This window comes from Chionomys nivalis, chromosome 3 (genome assembly GCF_950005125.1).
Source record: "Chionomys nivalis chromosome 3, mChiNiv1.1, whole genome shotgun sequence".
Taxonomy (NCBI): Eukaryota; Metazoa; Chordata; class Mammalia; order Rodentia; family Cricetidae; genus Chionomys; species Chionomys nivalis.
In genome coordinates this window covers 83,950,450-83,974,444 of record NC_080088.1, presented here as the reverse complement: position 1 = coordinate 83,974,444, position 23,995 = coordinate 83,950,450, and the positions used below count along the sequence as shown (strand labels likewise).

At 43.0% G+C, this 23,995-nt stretch overlaps 1 protein-coding gene across 4 annotated transcripts in view; it reads right to left on the bottom strand.

The window, feature by feature from the left end:
* Katnal1 (katanin catalytic subunit A1 like 1) overlaps window positions 1-23,995 on the bottom strand; it is a 62,756-nt gene that overhangs the window by 13,951 nt on the left and 24,810 nt on the right. For all 4 annotated transcript variants that reach the window (XM_057764344.1, XM_057764346.1, XM_057764347.1 and 1 more), the window contains exons 5-9: window positions 14,801-14,928; window positions 14,333-14,438; window positions 13,220-13,378; window positions 12,366-12,492; window positions 9,183-9,317 (exon numbers count right to left, since the gene is read on the bottom strand). In XM_057764344.1, the coding sequence (XP_057620327.1) occupies window positions 9,183-9,317; window positions 12,366-12,492; window positions 13,220-13,378; window positions 14,333-14,438; window positions 14,801-14,928 (655 nt within the window). The remainder of the gene's footprint in view (window positions 1-9,182; window positions 9,318-12,365; window positions 12,493-13,219; window positions 13,379-14,332; window positions 14,439-14,800; window positions 14,929-23,995) is intronic.

The window sequence follows — 23,995 nt, the reverse complement described above, 5'->3', positions numbered from 1 at the left end:
TCACTCCTTCTTGCATCCAGAAGCATCTCTCTGTCGTACAGAAGCTGGCTTCAGGCAGTTTCCTCTTCCCCATCCTCCCATTGCTGATGACACTTTTCTGTATCCCCAGCACCGACGTCTCGGAGAAATCTCCACATGCACCATACCCGGGTCCATTACACCTGCAGCCTGAACTTTGTGACTTACACAGCTATGAATCAGCGTATTTCTGTTGTTAGATGCAACTAGGTTTTGGTGCTTGCAGTAGCACCTCTAAAAATTCAAGCACAGTAGAGCACCACATGGCACCAGGAAGGAACTACAACTATATCTGTATGTGGTAACGCAGAGTCTCTAAAAACACACTGAGAAAAAGCAGCAAGGCAAAGAGACACCATTTTGTGAATGAATTTATATAAAATTTCCAAAGAAATAAAGCTGTTTGGAAATACATTAAGTGATAAAATTACAAGGAAAAACAATAAATGACTTCCATAAAAGGAATGACAGCGGTTAGCAGTCAGTCAGGAAGAGAGTGTGCTAGCGAGGACACTGTGGAGCTGCTGCGTTCTGAGGACGTCCTGTCTGTCTCTTTCCTAGAAGTAGGGACAAGAGTATTTGACTTGCCAGCTATTGACTAAGCTGAGAATGCTAATAAACGAGCCTGCCCTGGGTTGTTCACGCGCACAACACAGAAGAGTAGTTACAGCGGGAAGACAACGGGCAGGCATTGTTTGAAGTTTTCCAGAAAAAAAAAAAAAAAAGGAGCGCACAACTTGGAAATCTTCCCCTGAAGATAGAGTGTTCTGGAGATGAAAATGAGCCTGCGGTCTTTGGGACAGACGTGTTCGAGTCACTGGCGCAGAGCTCCAACACGGTGTGACAGTGCGGGATGGCTGAGTCACTTCAGCTACTGCTGTAGCTGAGACCATTTCACTGCTCAGCTAGTAATTAAGTACCACTGTATGAAAAAGCAATGTTTGTGAGCCATGGGATTGTCAAAGAGGCAGAACGGAGACTAACAGCCAGCAAAGGTGCCACGAGGCAGAGCCTGAAGCTGAGATTCTACCAATTAATTATATTTCATAGCCTGGAGGCCAAGCCACAGCACGATCAAATCATATGCTATAAAATACAGTCAAGATTCATAGGCAAGGCTTCCCTTTCTAGGCACAGAGAAGTAACTGATACCAGACCAGCCCTCCTGTGGCAAACTATAAACTTAGATAAAATCATGAGGCCAAGTGTTTTCATGCATGGGCATTTGCCTGCCTGTACAGCTATGTACCCTGTGTATGCAATGCCTGCATAGCCAGAAGATGGCGCTGGAGCCCCTGGGACTCAAGTTACAAATGGCTGTGAGCTGCCATGTTGGTGCTGGGCCCTCTCAAAAGCAGCCAATGCTCTTAACCACTGGCCATCTTTCCAGACCTAAGAATTTTAAGATAGGTTTTTCTGAGTTTTACCCTTTAGAGGAAAGCAATACCCAGACTCCCTAGAATATAAAGCATATGATATAAATCACTAGACATATTAATAAACAGAAAATGCAAATAAATCAAGAAAAACCAGACAATAGAAACAGGTGGTCTAAAAGCTAGCATGGGTTAATTAAGTGAGAAGTAGCAGTCTATTTCTGAGAAAACATTAAAGTTCAGAGGCTTAAAGTAATGTTTTAGTTCCATAGTTTCTGAGAATCAGAATCTGGAAGCAGCTTATCTAGAGAGTTCTGGCTTGGGGTTTCGCTGGCTATTCATTTGTTCAACTTGGCTAGAACACGGTGCCCAAATTTTATGTCCAACTATATCCTGGAGCTCAGTATTTAAACTGGTGGACTTTGAGGACGGAAGACCAGCTGCCCCATGATGTGGCTGAGCCTCCCCCAGGAAAAGGGAACCCGGAGGCCGGCAGCTGTCTGGCTTAACTGCCTGTGACATCAGCTCTTCCTGGGTCTCTGCCGTGGCAGCTAACCCTGCACACCATGACTTGCCAGCCTCCGTGGTTACAGGAGCCATACCCTGAAATTATTCCATCCATCAGTATCTTTCTCTCTTCTTGTCTCCTCTTCTTTCTCATTTCATGCCTCCAGCACAGACAGAGAGATGGACTCTAAAGGTTCTTTCTCTCTGTCCAGCCCTAATAGAAGATGACTTGGTTTCTTTCTGCTGCTGTGATAACATATTCTGGCCGAAGTGACTTATCAGGAGGACGGGTTTATTTGGCTCACATCCTTCACTGGGGAAAGTCAGAGCAGGAACTCAAGCAGGAACCTGCAGGCAGGACTGCTGGCCACTCCATGCACCTCTAACCTGTGACTCCACCTCTAACCTGTGAACTCACTCACAGCCAAGGAAGCAGAGCAGAAGATGGAGGATGCTGCTTGCTGGCTCACAGACTCCTGCTTAGCTAGCTTTCCTATATAGTTCAGGCCCAAATGTATAGGATGGTGCTACCCACAGTAGACTACCTCCTCCACATCAACTAATAAGACAATTCCCCATGGACATGCTCATAGGCCAATCTGATGTAGGCATCCATTAAGACTCCCTTGTCAAATGCAAATCAAAATAACTCTGAGATTCTATCTTACACCTGTCAGAATGGCCAAGATCAAAAACACTGATGACAGCTTATGCTGGAGAAGATGTGAGGTAAAGAGAACACTCCTTCATTGCTGGTGGTAATGCAAACTGGTACAGCCACTTTGGAAATCAGAATGGCGATTTCTCAGAAAATTAGGAAACAACCTACCTCAAGGCCCAGGAATACCACTTTTGGGTATATACCCAAAGGATGCTCATCATATCACAAGGGCATGTGCTCAACTATGTTCATAACAGCATTATTTTTCATAGCCATAACCTGAAAACAATCTAAATGCCTCTCAACTGAAGAATGGATATAGAAAATGAGGTACATTTACACAATGGAGTACTGCACAGCAGAAAAAAAAACAATGACATCTTGAAATCTGTGGGCAAATGGATGGATCCAGAAAAAATCATATTGAGTGAAGTAACCCACACCCAGAAAGACAAATATAACATGTACTCACTCACAAGTGGCTTTTAGACATAAAGCAAAGAAAACAAGCCTACAATTCATAACCCCAGAGAACCTATGTTGTAGGAGGTGCTTGTTTGTTTGTGGCTCCTCAGCCCCGAAATAATCACACAGAAACTATATTATTTGCAATACTGTTTGGCCAATAGCTTAAGCGTTATTTTTGGCCAACTCATATTGTAAATTAACCCATCTCCATTAATCTGTGTATCACCTGAGGCTGTGGCTTAGCGGGTAAAATTCCAGCATATGTCTCCAACAGGGCTACATGGCTTCTCTCTGACTCCGCCTTCTTTCTCCCAGCATTCAGTTTAGTTTTCCCTATCAGGCCAACCCAGTTTCTTTATTCATTAACCAATAAAAGCAACACATATACAAAAGGAAGGTTTTAACTTTAACACAGAAAAATTACATATAACAAAACAGGTATCAAGCAAGAATTATAGTTACAATATTTACATCTACTTTATCTTTTATCATAACTAAGGAGAACTATAATTATAACTATCTATTCTTCAACTTCATCAAAGACTACAGAAGGATATAATATTACCTAAGTAATAGGAAGTGCATTGTAAGCAAATTCCAAAACTCTAGAGTTGATAGAAACATCTCACTGCCTGGACAGTGACCCAAAGTTCTTCTGTATCATTGGAGCATCCATCTTCAGCCTACAGGCCCATAGTATCCAGCAGACCTTTTCATGAAGCAGGAAATTTCAAAGACAGTTCTGCCTATAATGGTAGTTTGTCAGTCATTTTCTTCTGTGTCCTGCAGAATATCTGACAGACTCTTTCATGAAGCAGGAACCCTGAAAGACTGTTTCACCTTCTTTAGGTAACTTCAGCAGTCATTTCTCTGTGGGTCCTGCATATCCAGTTTATTCAGCATAATATCAAGCAGTCCAAGCTAGAGCAGTTTCTTGCCCAAATGGCTAACAAACTTCATGAGGAGCCTTTTCAATGCCCATCTTCCTCTTGAAGTAGCTTGGTGCTGCCAGGAGCAGATGTGTCTCATGTCATGAAAAGTTCTAAGTTCTTAAACATTTTAAATGCCATATTCTGTAGTCTTTGAAAGGTTTGAAGAATGCCTATCCATCCAAAATACATCTATTATGTACATCTAGAAAATCTAATTAACATGACTACGAGCTTGACTATCATAGATGACTCTTTATTAACCTATATTTCTTAATTATACATTACATTTTTAAATGAGCTGTACAAACACAATACCTTAATCAAGAGCAGGAATATATATATATGTGTGTGTGTGTATTTATATATAAAACAAAATTGACCTTAAATTTGTATCAATAAACCAAGATCCATACCAATGCAAATTTCTATAGCATATCCCCCTTTAAATGTAAACAAACATTTATAAATAATCTTTTGGGAATTTGAACATAGTTCTCGCCAAGTTGCTTCCTGCTTTTTGTTGGGCAAAGTAATTTTTGGGGGGTGTTCACAGCAACCTTTTGAGGGATCTTGGTCCATCAAACCACATTAGTCTAGAATTAATTCACAGGTTCTCATCTTCTGTGGAAACAAAAGCAGAACCTCTTTGCCAAAGCAACATATCCTTAGATCCAAATTTTGAAGACAAGATACCTTTAAAGTATATATATTGGTTACTTAGCTCCTTCACAGTCAAAAAAATTCAAAGAAAACACAATAATATACATAATCCAGGCTAATCTATGGCTGTCTGTACTCTCTTTAAAGATTTTACCTTTTTTAAAACCATTTACTCCTTCTTATAACTATCTATATTCTTTTTCTTTTCTCTCCCAAGTCTATGTACATTTATCCAACAATTTAGAGGTCTTTTTTTTTATCTGAATCTGTCTTTATTGTGTATGTATCTGTAATTATCTTCTGTCCAGGAGCTCTTCTTAAAATGCTAAGCACTTCTTAAAAACCTAAGCTGCAGCACTGCTAGAGCAAATATGGCCCTGCCTGCTTGCTCCACCCAGTCCAACATGGCAGAAGTCCATTCACTGCCAGGTAGAAGCCGTCCTCACCACATCAACTCTGATAACCAGTTGGCCCAAGCTGCCACTAAGTAACTTGCAGCACACTGCCCAGAAACCCCATTTAAATGTTCCACCTCCTGAAGGAGCCAAAGTTTGCGCTGGCAGCATGGCCCAGAAAACTGCCGTTTCAAAACCACATGGCTTTTTTTCTGCTACCATTGAATCAGGAAAAGCTCTCTTAAAGGAGCTGCAGCATGCCACCAGCAAACAGCAAGAAGCTGTTTTAAACTCTGGGCTTTTTTGTGTCTAGAATTCCTTTTCAATCTCTCAGGTTTTATGTGGATTTAGCAAGCACATGATGGAGCACCAATAAAAGCAACAAATATATACAAAAGGACTTCCTACATCAAACATAGACAACAAAGAGGACCCTAAGAGAGATATACATGGATCTAATCTACATGGGAAGTAGAAAAAGACAAGATCTCCTGAGTAAATTGGGAATGTGGGGATAATAGGAGAATGGGGAGGAAGGAGGGGTAAAGAAAAATATATAGCTCAATAAAAACAATAATAAATAAAGACTCCCTTCTCAGGCACCTCTAGGCTGTGTCAAGTTGACAGGTGAAGCTAACTAGGCAGAAAGTATCTCATGAGATTGTACTCCAGGGCTACACCAGTCATTCTAGAAGAAACTCATTGAAACTATTTGAAAACTGGAAATGACAGATTTGCAAAACAGACCTAAAATGAAAACTCACAGGACAGATATAAAGCAGAAAAGAGATGACAGAGGCAGGGGTCAGTGAACAAAGACAGATGATGCCTATCAGGCAAAAGGGTTAGAAGGAGTGAATAGCACCCCAGTGATGGTTACAGTAGGACCAAGATGTCCAACACGCATGCAGAATAAAAAAGGGGGAACCCCACGTGACAGCCAAAGTGCACCACCTTAAAAACAACAGGGAAGTCAGTGACTAGCCGGACACTATAGCCAAACATATGTCACCATGTCACTTCTCAGCACTGATGAAGGAGAAACTGAAGCATCTGCCACACAAACAACCATCAGTGCTCATAGCAGCCTCATTCACAATGGCCTTAAACTAGAAACAGCCTAATAACAACCAATGGGGAGTGAAGAAACAGTCTGTGACATGTTCACACAATCAAACAAACAAACAACAAGTCAGCTCAGGTGTGGGGGGCAGACTGGCAAGGGACTCCAGAAGACTCTTCAGGAGGAAAAGGTATGTTTGCTTCTTGGTGTGTGGTCTCACGGTGCTATACAGCTACCAGAGCTCAGACTCTTACGTGAACGAAGTTTATTGTGTCTAAGTTATTCCTCAGTAAAACTGATTTTAAAAGCAAAGAATTAACCAGAGAGGACATACCTCAACACACAAGGGGACAATGATATTAATGACAGATGACATCACATAAAAGAGAGGCTCAGAGTGGCGGCAGCAGCACAGGGAGTAGGAGGCCCCTGATGCTGCTCCTCCTGATGGTGGGAAGACGATGGTGTAACCTCACCATGGCTCAGAAGTCCCCTAGCAAGTCACAGAAGCAGGTATGCTCATCCTGTGAACTTCGTGGAAATGGGTAAGAAAAGCTGCTTGGCCCTGTAGTCACTTCTTCACCAAGCTGACACAGCTCCTAGAGACCGGCAGGAAAAGGCCAACTAGTAGCTTCCCTTTGGGAGGGAATGAGAAGAGAGAGGCATGTGCCCCACATTCCAGCTTCCACAGCATTGCCAAGGGACTTGACTCTGCTGGGTCAGTCTCCAAGCACAGAGGACCAATCAGCACACCTTGGCCTGAGGGCTGCCAGGAACAGATCTCAGCAGCAGTTCCTGCACCAGAACCTATGGCACCTTGAATAAAAGCTTGCACACCCCTCAGGGCTGGAGAAAGTGTCCAGCGATTCCCCTGGGAGGAAAGAGGAAAGCGGAGCAAGTGTCTGTGTCTAACACTCTGGCACTCAGGAAAACTGCCTGGGGCACCAATGTCCAGCTCACCAGACTGTGGTGCAGATAAAGTTTATCCTTTGAGTTTAACTTTCTCCTTTTCTGAAAGGCGAGACAGAGGACCAAGTTGAAGCCTTTCTTCCTTTTTAAGGGCAAATGTTAGCAGCTGTGAATATCTAACACACAATGACTTCCATGGTTTGCACTATCAGAAATATGCAATGAAGAAAATTTAGGGAGACTCCACTTCACCTAGTTGAGGTCTCTAGAGTTACACGCTTCATCTTCCTTTACTGTCTGTAGGAGCTGTAGTGGTGACTCCTTCATTCCTAATATTGGTAATTTATCTCCTGTTCTTGGTTATATTAATTTAAAAAAAACAAATATTTCCTTATTAATATTCTATTTCATATTTCACTTATTTTCTAATTTATTTCCCCTACATACTGAGACTAATTTCTGTTTCAAAAGCTAAAATAGTATCTACTCAAGTCTTTTTAATGTACACATTTACAGACCTTAAAACACTATATTGGCTTCATATCACAATATTTAGTGTGACACATTTTTTTCTACCAAGATAAAAATATTTTTAATTTTTCAAATTTTCTTTGGCCCTTCTGTTATTCAGAGCTAACTTGTTTAGTAGCAAAATATTGGAGATGGTCTAGATACCTCATTGTTGGTTCCTAACTCAATTCCATTACTATTGAGAATATATTCTGCAAGATGGCAGGTTTTAACATTTTTATTGAATTGAAAAAATTTCTTTCAGCAATTGGTACTAGAACTGAATATGCATATGGGAAAAATAAAAGCCCACCCCACTACCATGCATACAATTAATTCAAGAAAAATCACAGAGATAAATATAGTTCCTAAAAGTAAACAGAAGAAAAAAGCCTTACAGCCTAGGGGTAAGCAGATATTTCCTAAGATACAGGAACTCCTACTAAGAAAAAACAAAACAAAAAACCTGGGGGAAAGGTCTTTACAAATTAAAATACTCTATCAAGAAATAACATTAAGGAAATTGAAAACTAAACTACAAACTGGAAGGAAAAATTATAAAAATGTAAGAGAGTTTATATACAGCATTAATAAAACATTAAATATTACAAAATGAGGGACACACTACATAAGTTCATGGAAAGGTGCTCAAGATAGAAGTCGTCAGAGGAACGCAGATTAACCATAATGAGATGTCATTTCACTCCAACCAGAGCAAGTAAGATGGAAACACTGACAACAGCGACTATAGGTAGGGCTGCTGCGTTGGTCTTCCCGTTTGCTGATGGTGATGATGAAAATATAACATGTACAACCACTCAGAAAGACAGCGAGTATTTCTTGTAAGGTTAAGTACAGGTGCCTTGTTAGAAGTGGGCAGAGCATCAGACTCATAAAGTTAAACACATACCTCCCCTATGACTAATCTATCCTATTTATATTAGCTAAAGTCATAACAACATCAACTATAAAAATATGTATAAGGCATATAGCTCTACTTATAACAGCCCCAAACTAGAAGCAACTCCCATCACCATCAACAGGGGAATCAACGCGCAGTGACCTCATTGCATGGAGAAAGACATTCTGCAAGGCGGGCATCAGCAGACACCCACTCTTCACTGTCGCTGTGCTGTTTACACAAAGCTTAGCAGGAGAGAAAACTAGTCGGTGGTGGTGGAGAACCAGGCGAATCGCTTATGCAATAGAGATTTCGATGAACTGCTGAGGCACCCAGAAGTCTTCTGAGGTGGCAGAAAGTTCCCACATCCTGTCTAGGATACCACACTGACCCACACACTTCAGAGAACTCATCCAGTCAAAATACACTCGACATACACACCTCTCACTACGTATACATTCATCTCAAAGGAAAAAATGAAAACAACTTAAAAGAATTTCAACACTCATGAGAAAATCATAATTTTTAAAACAGGGTTTATGAAATGCAGTTTTAGAGTAAGAACCCAAGCACCATCAAACTTAACACAGATACTGCTCTGGGCTAAAGGTTTCTCTGAAATGCAAAGGACTTCGCAAGGCCTCTGCCTCCATCACTCGGCTTGGCCTCCTAATGCCACCAAGCCCTTCAAACAAAGCAACAGTGAGACAAAGATAAATAAATAGGAAAGGGTTAACAGGAAATGACAGAGTTCAGGGTTCAGTAAAGGGAAGACATCTTACCTGTCGGGAGGGGGATGTAGATCCTCTTCTCTAGTCTCCTTCGCAAAGCTTCATCGATGTCCCACGGGAAGTTAGTGGCTGCCAGAACCATCACCATTTTGGACGGATCATCATTTTCTAAGGCTCCTCCAACTCCTGGGCACAGGGAGAAGGGAACAGGCTGTCAGTGGTATGACGGACACTTTGATCCTTTCCCTCAGTCAGCCTCTCTAAGTGTCAGCCATAGCTCTTGATGAACCTCACTGAAACAACTTCACCATCTCTGGAACCCTGATGGAGTGGCAAATCCAGACAGCAACACAGAACAAAGCAAAGGAGCTAGAGAATTTGATAACCTAGGGCAGGGATCTTCCCATCTTTATGTAAGGACAGAGTGCATATTGCTTCTGAAATTCAGACTGCAGTCCACTTAGTCTGTTGATGTTCCCACTGCAAACTGCCTCTGCTGTTTTCTTCCTCTTAGTTTTGGGTTTAACTTAGTTGGCTTTCTGAGGAAGTGAGGCCAGCTGACACACTGTAGTGTTTTGCTTCTTCACAATGAAAATGATAGGATTAAAAAGATTAAAAACTGTATCTGGGCATGATCCTAGCATGTGGTGGGCAGGGGCAGGTAAATCACTGTGAATTCAAGGCTAGCCTGGTCTATGTAATGAGCTCAAGAACAGCAGGAATTACAAAATAAAGAGAACCTGTCTCAAAAAAGCAAAACAACGACAACAAAACCTTTGAGAGTGTGTAACTGGCTCTGGGCAATACACCGTGAAATATCATTGATGCATGAGCTCACAAACATGATTGGCTATCAAAGTAGCATAATTTGAGCAACCCAGTTCAACATGCATAATAAATAAATTATTACTAAATGCCTTTTAAAATCATTCTTAGGAGGAATAAAGCTGTCCAACTAACAAGCAGTCATGACACTGTTCAATAAACTCCTGCTGGCTGAATGTGTATTCAGTGATGCCCTGGCCCCAATTTTAAACACTTAATGTTGTGTGCTGTGCTTTCCTCCCAAGTAAAACATATTCCTTCCTTTCATATATAAGCGAGAGTTGAAATGGTGCACCGACTGGGGGACAGGTCTCCTCGCACACAGTGCCATTACTGGTCTCTCAGTGCCTAGCATTGTGTTCCATGTGATGTTATGGACCCATCCTAAGTAAAGTGTTTTGAATGAAAATGGCCCCTATAGGCTCCTATGTTTGAATGCTTGGGCCTCAGTTAGTGGAACTTTTTGGGAAGGATTAGGAGGTGTGGCCTTGCTAGAGAAGGTGTGTCACTGGGGGTGGGCTTTGAGGTTTCCAAAGCCCACCCCAGGCAGTCTCAGCCACTCGCTGGTGTAGGAGTTCCTTCTGTTTGTGTGTTGCTTTCACTGGTTAATGAATAAAGAAACTGCTTTGGCCTAGTTGATAGGGCAGAACATAGGTAGGTGGAGAAAAGAGAACTGAATGCTGGGAGGAAGAAAAGCAGAGTCAGAGAAGCCATGGATCCTCCTCTGCCCCAGATGGACACCAGTTAGAATCTTGCCGGTAAGCCACAGCCATGTCGCAATACACAGATTAATGGAGACAGGTTAAACTAATATGTAAGAGTTAGCCAATAAGAAGTTAGAGCTAATGGCCAAGTAGTGTTTTAATTAATACAGTTTCTGTATGGTTATTTTGGGTGTAAGCTAGTTGGGCAGCCGGGACAAACAAGCGGCCCTCTCCCTACAACAACTCCCTCCTCTCTCTCTCTCTCTCTCTCTCTCTCTCTCTCTCTCTCTCTCTCTCCCTTCCTCCCTTCCTCCCTTCCTCCCTTCCTCCCTCTCTGTTTCCCCAGCACTATGCCTGTCAGGTTCCCCACCATGATGATACTGACTAGCCCTGTGGCACCGCTAGCAAGCCCACAGTCAGATGCTTTCTTCTGTAAGTTGTCTTGCTAGTGGTGTCTCTTCGCAGCAACAGAACAGTGACTAAGCCACTGAGTCCACAGCTGGTAGATGATAAGAAACAACACTTGCTGGATATTTTAGACACATTTTTATCTTCTCTGTGGATTGCTTAAATTGCCTGTTGTCTGCCACACAAATACCAGACTGAGCTGTTTCTAAAGAAGTGCTAGGCCCCTAACTCTTCTTCATGGCTCCCCAAATGCTTTTCCTCTTTGGGCAATTCTAGCCATGTGTCAAAGCCTCTCTGCCTCCAGCTTTGCAGTCCTCCCACCCTGACCACTGTGACTCCACACCCAGAGTTCCCTTCTGCTGCAGAGGAACCACTGTGTGACTTCTGGTCAGTGCTCTGCCTCTGGTGTAGCAGCTGATCTCAAAGGTTTTGGTCTCAAGACATTTGATGCTCTTAGAAATCCCTGGAACTCTAAAGAGCCATCATTGTGTGGAGTATGTCTATCCGTATTTTCCATTAGAAATCAAAACACAGAAAGACCGGGGTATTGGCTCAGTGGGGCTCGTCTATCAGACACAAAGCTCCAAGTTCTGGTCTCAGCACCATAAGTAGATATATCAGTAGACAGAATGTTCAAAGTATTAACTCATTGTAAACATAAGACTCCATGACTCATCAAATTAAGATAAACGGTATGTTTAATGAAAAATAAACATAGTTTTCAAAACCTCCCAAGTCTTAGTTAGAAGACTTTTGTTTTGGTTTGTTTTGGTTTTTCCAGACAGGGTTTCTCTGTGTAGCCCTGGCTGTCCTAGAATTCGCTTTACAGACTAGACTGGCAAACTCAGAGATCCGCCTGCCTCTGCCTCCTGAGTACTGGGATTAAAGGCATGGGCCACTACTGCCTGTCCTGGAAGACTTATAAGTAAGTAAATGAGTAGATAAGAGAATATCTGCATTCCCCCAGGGTTTGTGGGCCCTACTACACACTTGTGAGAAAATTAAAGCAAAGCCAGTAAATATGCCTTGTTATTACTGCGGTCTAAAGGCCCAGAGACTCCCAGTCACACCTTCAGAGCCTTGGCTCTACCAGCAAACTCCTTAGTGGCCAGAGTAGTCCTTTGCTCCATAACCTAGAACCTGAACTGGTGCATGATTAACAAGTCCTTAAGAAGCATGAACAAGTGGGTGAAAAGCAAGTGATTAAAAATAAACCCCAGCTGCCTCCTGCTGGCTCACTGAGTCCAGCCATGGCTGAAAGGGGGTGATGGTGGAGTCAGTCTTTAATGTCAGTTACCGTCCATCTGGACGAGGAGCTCAGACTTGACTCTGCGACTCGCTTCATGCTCGTCAGACGTTCCTCTTCGACTGCAGATGGAGTCTATTTCATCAATGAAGATCGTGGTGGGGGCGTAGAACCTAGCCTTGGTGGAAACATTTTAAAGTAATCATTCAGCGAGCTCATAAAGCACTCTGTATTTTTAAAGAAACTGTTGCATTCTAAGACAGTGGCAAATGAAAGCAACAATTTTTGTCCATCAAATTGCTCCCACAATCTTATTGCTGACAATCATTTCAGGAAAAAGCAGCCCAAAGATAAAACTCACATAGTTGGTGATGCTGGGTGAAAGATACATAGACAGTTATTGCTTTTTTCTACTTTTTATTTATTATTATTTTGAGACAGATTTCACTATGTAACCCTGACTGACCTGGAACTAGCAATATAGACCAGACTGGCCTCAAACTCAAGTGATCCACCTGTCTGCCTCCCAAGGCATACACTACCACACCCGACAATTCTTTCTAGTTTTATGATTAGAAATTTTCACTGGGAGGGGGGGCTTTATTGGAAGCAATTTTAAATAAATCAGTATCTAATGTCAGATCTGTCTCTAGCTAGGTTTCTTCAAGTCTTCTATCCCATCAGTACACTAGACATCCAAACTGCCAATCACCTTCCCTGGACAGGGTACCAAAGAGCCTGTTTTCATCTCATAGAGAAAGACATGTTGCAGACACACCAAGGATCCCAGCCAGAACAATACCCACACTGCTCGTTCAGATCACAAGGTGCAAAGACCTGGATATGAGGAATCATAGGCCCAGACAGACAAACAGCATTTGGAAATGAAAACATGGTACATTTACCATCTCAAACAACAGACGGACCAACTTCTCTGATTCGCCTCTGTATTTAGATGTCAGTGTAGAGGAGGAGACGTTGAAAAAGGTCGTCCCACATTCAGTGGCAACTGCTTTGGCTAGCATAGTCTTCCCAGTCCCTGGAGGTCCAACCATCAGCACACCCTGAAAATACAAAGGCAAAGTAAGCAACATACTAGATTTAAATGTTTCCCATAAACTAGCGTCAACTGTCAATGCGGTTGTACACAAGGATACCCCTAAAATATACACTCAGTTGTCATGGTGAGATCAGTGCACTTAGCAAGAGGAATAAGAAAATGATGAAAATGATTTCTCCAGGTGTTTCAGGTCAGCAGTGGCCAGAGATAAGCTCATAAAAGACAGGCTGAGCAGCAACGGTGGCTCACGCCCATAATCCTGGCACATGGGCAGTGTGCACAGTTGGAGACTAGCTTGGACGACAGAGAAGACACTGTCTGCTAAAACAAAAGGTAAGGAGCAAGGAGGAAGGAGAAGGAAGAAAGGGAGGAGAAAATGATCACCTTGGCAGCAAAGAGCCTTCTCATACATTCAGAAAGAGCCTTTCTTGAACCCAACGGGAACCATTCCTGTAATTCTGTGGAGTGTTTAGAGTGACCCTTCTGGGTTGGGAAGATGGCTCAGTGGTAAAGAGAATGTGGCACTCTTGCAGAGGACCTGAGCTCAGTTCCCAGCATCCACAGAGGGCATCTCACAACCCCCTTTATCTCCAGCTTCAGGGAATCCAGTGCCCTCTTTTGATCTCTAGAAGCACCTGCACTCACATGCACATACCTGTACACACATGGGGCGGGGGGGAGGGGGACACACAATCTGCTTAACTTTTATTTACAGAAAGAGACATCCAAATGTTTTTTAAATTAACCTCCAGCTCAGCACCTAAAACGCACGACTTTGAAGGTGGCAGTGTGGCAGCTCTAAGCCCATCTCTCTTTCCGTGTGGCTGCAGCGCATCTCAACTACAAATTCACACCCAGGAGTGGAGGGGAATGTGAGCTGTCCAATGCACACTGATCCGCAGCAGGGCTGCCCTTCGGTATGCAAGCATCCCCACTTCAAGTCTCTCAGACCACTCACCTTCCATGGCCTTCTAATCCCCTTGAAAAAGTCAGGCATCCACATAGGAAGGACAACAGCTTCCCGGAGCAATTTCTTAGCTTCCTCCAGATCAGCTATATCATCCCTTCGAGAGAAGAGAACAGGTGCATGATCACTCGAGGGACACCTCTGATTTATGGTCAAAGCTAATTACTTCAAATTCATTTACTTACAAAATTATTCTTATATTAAAACTGTATTCTAATACTTACTATTAAGAATGACCAGTAAAAACATACTGGGTTACTAATTTAACATGCTATGCAGTTAGCAAACTTTGTCAGCATGTCAACAGTAAATTAACATGTAAAGTTTCCTTTGTTAGATTCTGACAGAGCTGTTATTGCAGACAAAGGCATTATCAAGAAATGGGGGCAGCGCGAGACAAATCATAGTAACCTGCCCTTATGATCTCTTTTCTTCTCTACTATAATTCAAGAATCTCACCAGTGAATGCTAGGGTTCCTTGACACAATGTCCCTCTCCAGGGCTTCCACCAGATCCTTATCGTATCCAGCACCATCAAATTTGGGGATCTCACCATCACTCGCACTATCCTGCACGTTTTTCCTTCCCTGGAGGTATGAATAAAAAAGTATGGTTAGCAACAAAACAACTTTAATTGATATCATTAAGTTGTCAACATAGAATTAATTGTCTGTGTGCGCACATGTGTACATGTGTATACGTGTATATATGTGTGTACGCACATGTGCACGTGTGTCCATGTGTTTAGGTGTCTATATAAGCATAGAGCAGGAAGCAGAGCTGGGCAAGCACCTTAGGACTGAGCTATCTTCCCAGTCCAGAGTAATCTCTTTTAAAATATTTTCTTATGAAGGGCGGGGTGGGGCACACTTATAATCCCAGCACTCAGGAAGCTGAGGCAGGCAGATCTCTGTGAGTTCAAGGTCAGCCTGGTCTACAGAGAGAGTTCCAGCAGAGCCAGGGCTATTATACAGAGAAACTCTGTCTACATACATACATACATACATACATACATACATACATACATATCTTACTATTTAAAACCATATCTTCTGGTTGCTTAGATGCCATCCTACCCTAATTAATTCACCAGAAGCTGATCAACTGGTCAACCTATGTGGCCGCCCTCACATCTCCGTTCTTGAGGGACAGCTGCAGGGAAGACTCCGCTAACCCTTACTGGATCCGGCGGTCTGGAGAAGCCTGCCTCTGACTTACTGGATACAAAGGATCTGCCCCTCTGCTAGAAAACAGATAACTGATTTGCAAGAAGAGAATTAATTAGTGAGCCTTGCCTTATGATAGAATATCTCAACATGGGGGGAGAGGGCAATATGTGGGAGGAGGGGGAGGGAAATGGGAAACGGGGAGGAGGCGGAAATTTTAATTAAAAAAGAATAAAATAAATAAATAAATAAATAAATAAATAAATAGAATATCTCACACAGTGTCTCATTGGATGTACCAGCCCCACACCACAGACTGCTTTTCCTTTTTTATGGATAAGGAAAATGGGCCTCAAAAAAGCCAAGTAGCTAAATGCTTCTCGGCCTTTTGGCTAGTTAAGTGTAAAGGTTAAGTCAGACTCAACTCACCAGCAAATGTGGGGAAAGGAAACACAGCTCAAGCCTTCCTGTCTCCCTACAACAACGCCTTTCCATGGCTCTCCTATCTCACAGAGACTGAGCTGCTTAACACCTCAGTGCTGATCCCCAAGCAGCCAGGATAGAGGGGCCAGGCGAGATGGACCTGGGGCTTTTGTGCTTCCAGAGCTTTCCCTGGCCACTGTAGGTCGCCACTCAGGACTCGATGGTCTCCTTCAGTACAGCTCTCTTGACCCTGTCACAGAATTACTCACCACAGCACCCCACACTGTTACAACATCCGAACTCCCTCTCGTCTCTCTGCCTCTTCCTCCTGCTCAGTACCTATCAGACACACTGCCCAGAGGACCCGTTTCGATCATAGTATTGAGACCTAAGGAAATGTTTGATCTATCCTAAATTCTTTTATTAATATTGTAGCTTTAAAAAAAAGTAAGAATTCCGGCTCTACTGGGTTCTGCCAGGATCCATTCGGTGCAGAGGAGGTGAATGTAGAAATGCTCTCGTTTCTCAGATTTCAACCACAAGAATAGCTTTAACAAGTAGAGCCGTACCCCTTTCCGTCTGATCTAGAAATGAAAGGCAAAGGGTCATGATGAGGAGACAAGAGAACATGATGGACTTCTCAGATTCCACTTCAGAGAAAAACAGAAAGGCACAGTCAGTACCAAAAGGGAACCAAATGGCTCCTTTGGCAGATGCTCTGGTCTTTGAGCCACTAGGTAAACAGCCAAACAGTGTTCTGGTGACCTGATCACAAAGATTGGCTTACTTGGGCAGTCTAACAGCAAGGCTAGGGCGCATGTTTAGCAATATCCCTGCAGTTCAAATAGCACGTGTTGAAAAGGGCTCTGAAAATGAGCAAACTTCTGGCATACCGACACAACAAACAACCTCAACGAATTTCAAACAAGCTCTGTCTCAGATCACATTTTACGACACAGCTAGGCCACAGCTACAAGCCGCATTCAAGCCAATCCCCAGGAACTCTGTGATCATTTCAGAGTATTCTAGAAACAAATCAGCAACAGGCATCAACAGAAACAAACCTATCTGACTCCCACCAAGCCTTCACAAGCCTTTGTATTTAAGACTTGCCAAATTAAAATTCAGTTTAAATTTTAATTTCCCATGAGTGTCCACATGACAGGGAGACTTCACACACACACACACACACACACACACACACACACGCCAAGAGCAAGGGAATGTCCCATCACTGTCTCAAAGAAACAGGAATTGCAGAATCCTAAGAAAGGAGCTCTAAGCAGTGTGGCTTCAGGGCAGGGATGAAGATGCACGTGTTGCCCTCTCTGAGCCTCTAGTCCAGGAGAGGGGGGACAAGTCATCAATGTGACTGAATGAAGAGGTTGGAGAAATGGCCAGCAGTGAGTTTGGTTTTTAAATTAAAAAAAAAAAAAAAAAAAGCATGGGATAGCATAATATGACCTGCATTTTAGATGACCCTACCTGCTACTGTGGGGAAGAACGCTGGGGTAGAGGAAAGGAACCATGGAGGTAAATGCCTTCCACTACAGAGGAGAAAGCATGGGTGTGAAACACAGAAGGACCTGCCCGACACATCCCCACAGAGATCGACTGCCCGGGGAGGACCACAGAGATTGACTCCCCAGGGAGGACCACAGAGATAGACTCCTCCAGTGAGGACCACAGGGATCGACTCCCCAGGGAGGATCACAGAGATGACTCCCCCAGTGAGGACCACAGAGATCAGCTCCCCCAGTGAGGACCGAATCAAGTCAAGATGCTGAAGTGAGAGAAAGGGAAACCTAGTGAAGCCACAATGCAATCACCTGGAAAAGCAGACAACTGTCCACATAACAAACATGAATTAGAATAGGGTAGGCAATATAAACACTGTGTGCCTGAGTAGGAGTAGCCAATTAACTGCACTACTTTAATGAAATGGACGGTGTTCAAGGAATAAAACTATCACTTGGGATGTTGTGACTTATAGGCTGGACTGTCACAGGGTGAGCTCTGAACTCTTTCCTTAGACTTGCGCACTCGTCGTTAAGCTCAGAATTAACAAGACTGTGACAGTGTGGAGGCTGGCATACACATTTTTTTCAATAAGCAAAACGGCTTCTTTTTACTGATTTCTACATTATTCATATCAAGACAACTTCCTTGAGGATTTTTTCTGAGTAATGCCTCGTCATTCCGTCTGACGAAAATGAGGCTCCAGGTGATGAATCAAGTATTCATAGCTCGCAGTCAATGACTGATGCCGCCGTCCTCAAACGCAAACAGTGCCTGCTTTTGCCTTAGCAGCGCCTCACACTGTGGGACTAAGTGACTGAGATCCCGCATCTGTGTTGTGCGTTTTACAGAGACACTGCTGAATGAGCTACACCGAGGAATGAAGACCAGATGATAAATGCCTCACACGTCACACCGTATGGAGGATCCAGGAAACGTGTGTCACGTAATCTGAGGAGATGCTACTGGAGCAATACCACCCACCAGCTGTTCCACAGGCGAGAAGCCAGGACCAGCATGGAGCCACAGGGGAGGTGGATTTCAGACCAGCACAGGAGTTTCTAACAATGGGTCCTGTTCAACAAAGACACCAACATTTTTGTCAGGCAGTGAATGACATACAGTCAGAAGGACATCTTAGTTGAGCTGTAGATGGCCTGTGGTTCATTCTGTAACGTGATTGCTCCCATGTCCAGTTTACCCTGCTCAACTGCCTGGCTCCAAGGACAAAAAACAGGTGCAGAATTTCTTGAATACTTCATTATTCCTTTCCTTTTTTCCTTTTTTCCTTTCTTCCTTCCCTCTCTCTCCCTCCCTCTTTCTTTTGGATCTGAGGGTCAAATCCATGGCCTTATAAATGCTGGGCAAGCACTCTTAACACAGAACTATAGTCTCAGTCTCGCTATATCAAATATATACATACATATATACATACATACATATTGGGTTTTTTTTTCAAGACAGTGTTCCTCTGTGTAGTTTTGAAGCTTGTCCTGGCACTCATTCTGTAGACCAGGTTGGCCTTGAAGTCACAGCAATATGCCTGCCTCTGCCTCCAAAGACTGGGATTAAAGGTGTGTGCCACTATTGCCCAGCCAACTATATATTTTTATTTTTAAATTATAAATTTTTATTTTTAAATGTGGTGCGCAGGTGCACGGATGCTTGAGGAAGCCAGAGGCATCAGATCCTCTTTGAGTTGAAGTTCCCAAACCCAAGTCCTTTAGGAGAGTAATATGTGTTCTTAGCCACTGAGTCATCTCTCAGCCCTGTATCTCTTCTATAAAATATGAATGTTGTACAATCTTTTTCATGTCGTTTCTAGCCTACCACTGTCGTGTTAACTTAACAGCCAGCCTCTGCTCTCTGTGTCAGTGTCCTGGGGACTTAGCACATATCAGCATATTCATTCTGAAAGAAGTATGAATTATTCTTTCTTCCATCTCCCAGATAAGAAAGCTGGGAAACAAAATCAGCAGCCTGTCTACACGTGAACAGCAGCCTGGGCACTCCAGCTGCAGGCCAGTGCTTGTGGTCACTTTGTTCACAGGGAATGCTGCTGCATATGGGGGCTGCTTCCATCCAGCAGCAGAAGCAAACACAGGAAATGTTAGACAAGTCCCCCAAACTGCAGCCCACCTAGCCCTACTGTTCCACAAAGTAAGGCAGGCAGATAAATGCAAAATAGCACTCACTGTGCCCTGCACTGTGCTATCAGGACACCAAGATCATAACAATCAATCCACAGCAAGCTGTAGGCTTACCAATATGCATGTTCTTTACATGATACTCATGAGCATGTTTTGGGGTAGGAGGGTCTTCTGTCTATGTGTTACTTTCATTGATTAAATAAAGAGACTGCCTTGGCCTTTTGATAGGGCAGAAAATTAGGTGGGCAGAGTAGACAGAATAGAATTCTTGGAGGAAGAAAGCAGAGTCAGAGAGAGCCGCCATGGAGCCAGCCGCCAGGTCAGACATGCTGAATCTTTCCCCGTGAGCCACGACATTGTGGTGAAATACAGATTAATAGAAATGGGTTAATCAAGATGTGAGAGTTAGCCAATAAGAGACTAGAAACAATGGGCCAGGCAGTATTTTAATTAATACAGATTTCCGTGTGATTATTTCGGGCATAAACTAGCCAGGTGGTCAGCATGACAAGCAGCCTGCCAGTCCGGGTATAAGACAGCCTGGCAGCGGGAAGCCGCCCACTCCTCATACTACAATGTTTAGTGTGCCAGACTCAATTCTAGGCACAAAGAATACAGGACACAAACATAGTCAAGTATTTAGGGTTAGAACATTCACAGAAGATGGGCAAGGGTTGTGTTCACAAGTTCCAAGAACAGGGGCAGACAGAAGCATGGCATGCAGTGGGCTGAGGACACAGTCACAGAGGTCCTAACAGCAGTCAGGCTGTCCGGGGCTTGTATGCGCTGGGAGAAGGACACTGGCTGCTAATCTAAGGGGGAGTCAGTGGAAGGTTTTGAGCAGAGAACATGAGCTGTGTCCTGGACTGCTGAGGACCAACCGACCAGGAGCAATAGCTTCCCTGGTTCTGGCTTACACTTTCTGTAGTGTACAGAACGGGTAGCCTGAGTAGGGGTCTCTGACAAAGGAGAAAAAAATTAAGTATGGTTACTAAGATTCCACATTCAATTTCCCTATTTATAAAATACCACATTTAAACAAGAACTCACAAACCTTGGCAGCTTGATGGCCTTGACACTGAGAAAAATTTAGCTCAATAAGAATGCACAAATTCTAAAATCAAGAGGTTGAAGAACAGCCGCTGAGCAAGGCTGAAGTAAAGAAATGAACTCACCCTGAGGAAAGCCCACTGATGAGATACACCCTTCCCATATTGTAAGAGCGCATCTCTCATAGACTAAGATGATAACAAATGGGCAAAGAAAACCACTGTGGATTTTAAAAAAGATAGCACCAATTCCTACATATGTGCAATTCAGTCACAGTTAAAGAGATAAAAATGTTGCAAGATTACAAAAATGAAACCCCACAGCACTGCACATTAGCTGATGTGAGACTGAAAATTGGATGGATGGTTTAATGTCTGAAAGCCAGAATAAGACAGTTCTTAAAACACATCACTGACGTGTAACCAATACACGTAAGAACGGATTTGGTCTCCAAAGTTACAAAGTATTTATACAACACACCTTCTAGAGACCAGCAACACTGAGTGCAGGCACCAGTGGAGACCTGCAACTCCCATTCTGCCAATTACAGTGCAAACTGCTAACACCTGCTTGCAAAACTATCTGACGTGACCTCCCAATGTCTAACCTACAATCTCCTATGAGCCCACCCTCCACCCCCAGTGTGCACTCACTAAAAATGGATGCCCATACACAAAGAAGACAAAAAATCTACCCAAACTGGCACTATTCAACAGTTCCAGACTAGATAGCCCAAAAATCTACTTATAAGAAAACATTTAACTGTACACAATGGCATGTAGCTATGAGAATAATCCCACAAACATACATTAATCAAAGGAAGAAAAGAATAAGGAAGGGGAGGAAGGAAAAAGGGAGGGAGGGAAGAAGGGAGGGAGGGAGGAAGAAGGAAGGAAGGAAGGAAGGAAGGAAGGAAGGAAGGAAGGAAGGAAGGAAGGAAGGAAGGAAGGCTAAAAACAAAAATCCCATTCAAAAGAACAGGTAGCTGCAAACAAGGTGCAACTAAAGGGCATCCTAAGGCAGAATGCTGGTTCCTCTGAGGAATGGGGAGTGTCAGAGACTGAGAGAGAAGGACCATGACATCTGACTTCCGAGGGGCCAGTGTTCTTTCCTGACCTGGGATGGACACACTCATGGCGAGGAAGCTACAAGGGTCACTACAGAAACTGCTCCTTTTTGGCTTATGATAGACAATTATTAAATTTTCAAGAACTTTATAAGTCAGTTGTGAAACATTTAATACTAAAAATCAAACCTCTGCGTGCTGGAAATACATCTTTACATAAAGTAATATTCCACACAAGCCTGTCTCAAAAGATAAGGTGAAGAATGACAGAGACACCTGCTGTCAACCTCTGACCTCCATACATGCATGCATTGGTGCAAACGTGCATAGGCACACACACCTATACAAACACATGTGTATATATGTGCATACATCATACACATACATGCATGCATACACATATGTCATTTCTGTTGTTTTACATTATAAAAACACAAAAAGTGAATATTCTTCCAATATTTGAAAATTATCCTTTGTTAATGTCACAAAAGTCGTGGGCGAATTAGTAAAATTCCACGATGTTTTATTTTTCACGGCCTTACTACTGTCTTACTGATGAAAACAATTATCAACCACCATTCACGTCTACAGTGCATTCCTCCATCAGTGCAATCACAGGCCAAACAGAGGAGAGTGGGCCCGAATTGGCGGAAGCGTTCTATGAAGTCTATAAGGAGCACTGGAGGATTGTTATTTCTAAATTATGAGCATGCCTTATGTTGATATTCAAATCTGCACATGTGCACGAATTACATGTGAACATTTATTTTTCCGGAAAAGGGATTCTTAAACACACATCAGTATCCCATGTGAGATTATCATTCATAATACAACTCCATTATGATTTATGCACTCTCTGAAGCCCCTGCTCATCTGTGCAGTCATCAATCACAGGCATCAGCAGAATACCCCAGTCCTCTTTCCCACATCTCTGCATTCCTGCGCCTGGGCTAACCATGAGGACAGCGTTCGCCACGGCCGTTTGCTATGTAGAACGAGACAAAGCACTTCAGGCTGGAGAACTGAGCAGTGAGTTCAGGAGTAGAACCTGCCCTCTATTTAGAATCACATGCAGCCAGAATAAAGGGGTCATGCAGAAACTGCCCATTAACCACAAATTAGTTAAGCCAACACAGCTAGCCGACAATTTGAGAATCGTCGTTTTCTGACTTAAACTTATTTTTATTATAATATAAAACCATTCCTTCTACTCCCTCATATTTACTTTCAGTATATCCTCTCTTAATTTTTTTTTCTTTTTTTTTTTTCGAGACAGGGTTTCTCCGTAGCTTTTGGTTCCTGTCCTGGAACTAGCTCTTGTAGACCAGGCTGGCCTCGAACTCACAGAGATCTGCCTGCCTCTGCCTCCCGAGTGCTGGGATTAAAGGCGTGCGCCACCACTGCCCGCTCTCTCTAATTTTTTTTAAAGCATTTATTATTTCTACATAAACCTCTAGTTCTCGAGTATGGTTAGTTAGCTCTTGGAGACCAGTGCTCCTGTCTCATGACTAACGTTATACATCCTTTCAAACAGAACACAGGTTAGAGCAGGACAGCTTATGTTTCTCAGCACACTTCTATACTGACTCTATGCTTAAATGGCAAAACAGTAAAATTCCATTTTCCATGGGCTATAGAGACCCAACCCATGACGTTGGTTCCTCCCAATGTCACATCAAAAGCCAGGCCAGGGTATACTGCCATTAAGAGGTGGGGCCTTGTAGATGTCTTCACCAGACACTGCCTGAGGTTCCACTGCCTAGAAAATGACCTGGTGTTTGGGACGGCATCCCAAACAGACTGACACCTAGTACATTCAAATGATGCCAACAGCATGGCTTAGCTGTTCCTGACATGCCTGTCAGCCATGAGAAATAGCCAGATATCAGTCAGAGGTCCTTTTTTTTTTTTTAAGACAGTCTCACTATGAAGCCCGTGGGCACCAAACTCGTGACTATCCTGTCTCAGCCTCCTGAGTGTTAGTATTATAGCAGGTACACTTTATTAGTTTATATTTATGACTAACACAAAGCACATACCTAGTAAAAGTGTACTAAATAAATTAAGGTACACACTGCCATTCAAACCCATGACCTTCAGGATTAAAAAGAAACACAGCCTCAACCACAAATTATTATGCAAAATCATTGGTGCTTGCTTAAAACCAGCATTTTAAACTCAGACCTAGTCTGAAGCCTATCAGAAGCTTTAAAAGAGATGGGGGGAAAAAGGATGCAGTCTCTCACAAATTTTACCAGAATTTTTTTATAAAGTGTTTTCT